Below are 537 nucleotides of genomic sequence, written 5' to 3' on the forward strand. Positions count from 1 at the left end.
GGGGAGTCCCCCTTCAACGCCCCCCACCCGTACGTGAGCCCCCACATGGAGCATTACCTCCGCGCCATGCACAGCAGCCCCACGCTCCCAACGATCTCTGCAGCCAGGGGCCTCAGCCCCGCTGACGGTGAGTAACAGCCGTGTGGTGTCAGGTGGGTACTGGACTTACGGGGTCACTTCCTAAAGCATATAAATGTCTAATCACTCATGCACTTGAGACTAACATAATGCTGTATGTCACCTGTAGTTGAAAAAAAAGTTTAAAAACAATAAGCAACCCGGTGAATCTTCTCAAAACCTGCCCACCGAAACCTTCCCCTGCACCTGCAGTCAGTGCCAGAGAGGCCATGGCTGCTTGCACTGAGCCCGCGGGCAGAGGCCCCAGAACCACGGCCCACCCATCCCTTGTCCCCAGCTGCACCTCCCCCACCTCCCGGTGTGACCAAGAGTGAAGCTGAGCTCCAGGCCCAAGTGTCCCAGTGAGAGAACTCAGCCTCCCCGGGTCCAGGAGGTGCCCTCCAGCACCCCTCCCCCACC

The 537-nt window shown here is 59.2% G+C and overlaps 1 protein-coding gene across 1 annotated transcript in view; it reads left to right on the top strand.

Annotated features, from left to right (window-relative positions):
* GLI2 (GLI family zinc finger 2) overlaps window positions 1-537 on the top strand; it is a 250,336-nt gene that overhangs the window by 213,255 nt on the left and 36,544 nt on the right. The window contains exon 5 of the mRNA XM_014547887.1: window positions 1-127. This exon is cut by the window's left edge and continues 1 nt beyond it. Coding sequence (XP_014403373.1) covers window positions 1-127 — 127 coding nt within the window. The remainder of the gene's footprint in view (window positions 128-537) is intronic.

Source organism: Myotis brandtii, unplaced genomic scaffold (assembly GCF_000412655.1).
Source record: "Myotis brandtii unplaced genomic scaffold, ASM41265v1 scaffold488, whole genome shotgun sequence".
NCBI classification, from domain to species: Eukaryota; Metazoa; Chordata; class Mammalia; order Chiroptera; family Vespertilionidae; genus Myotis; species Myotis brandtii.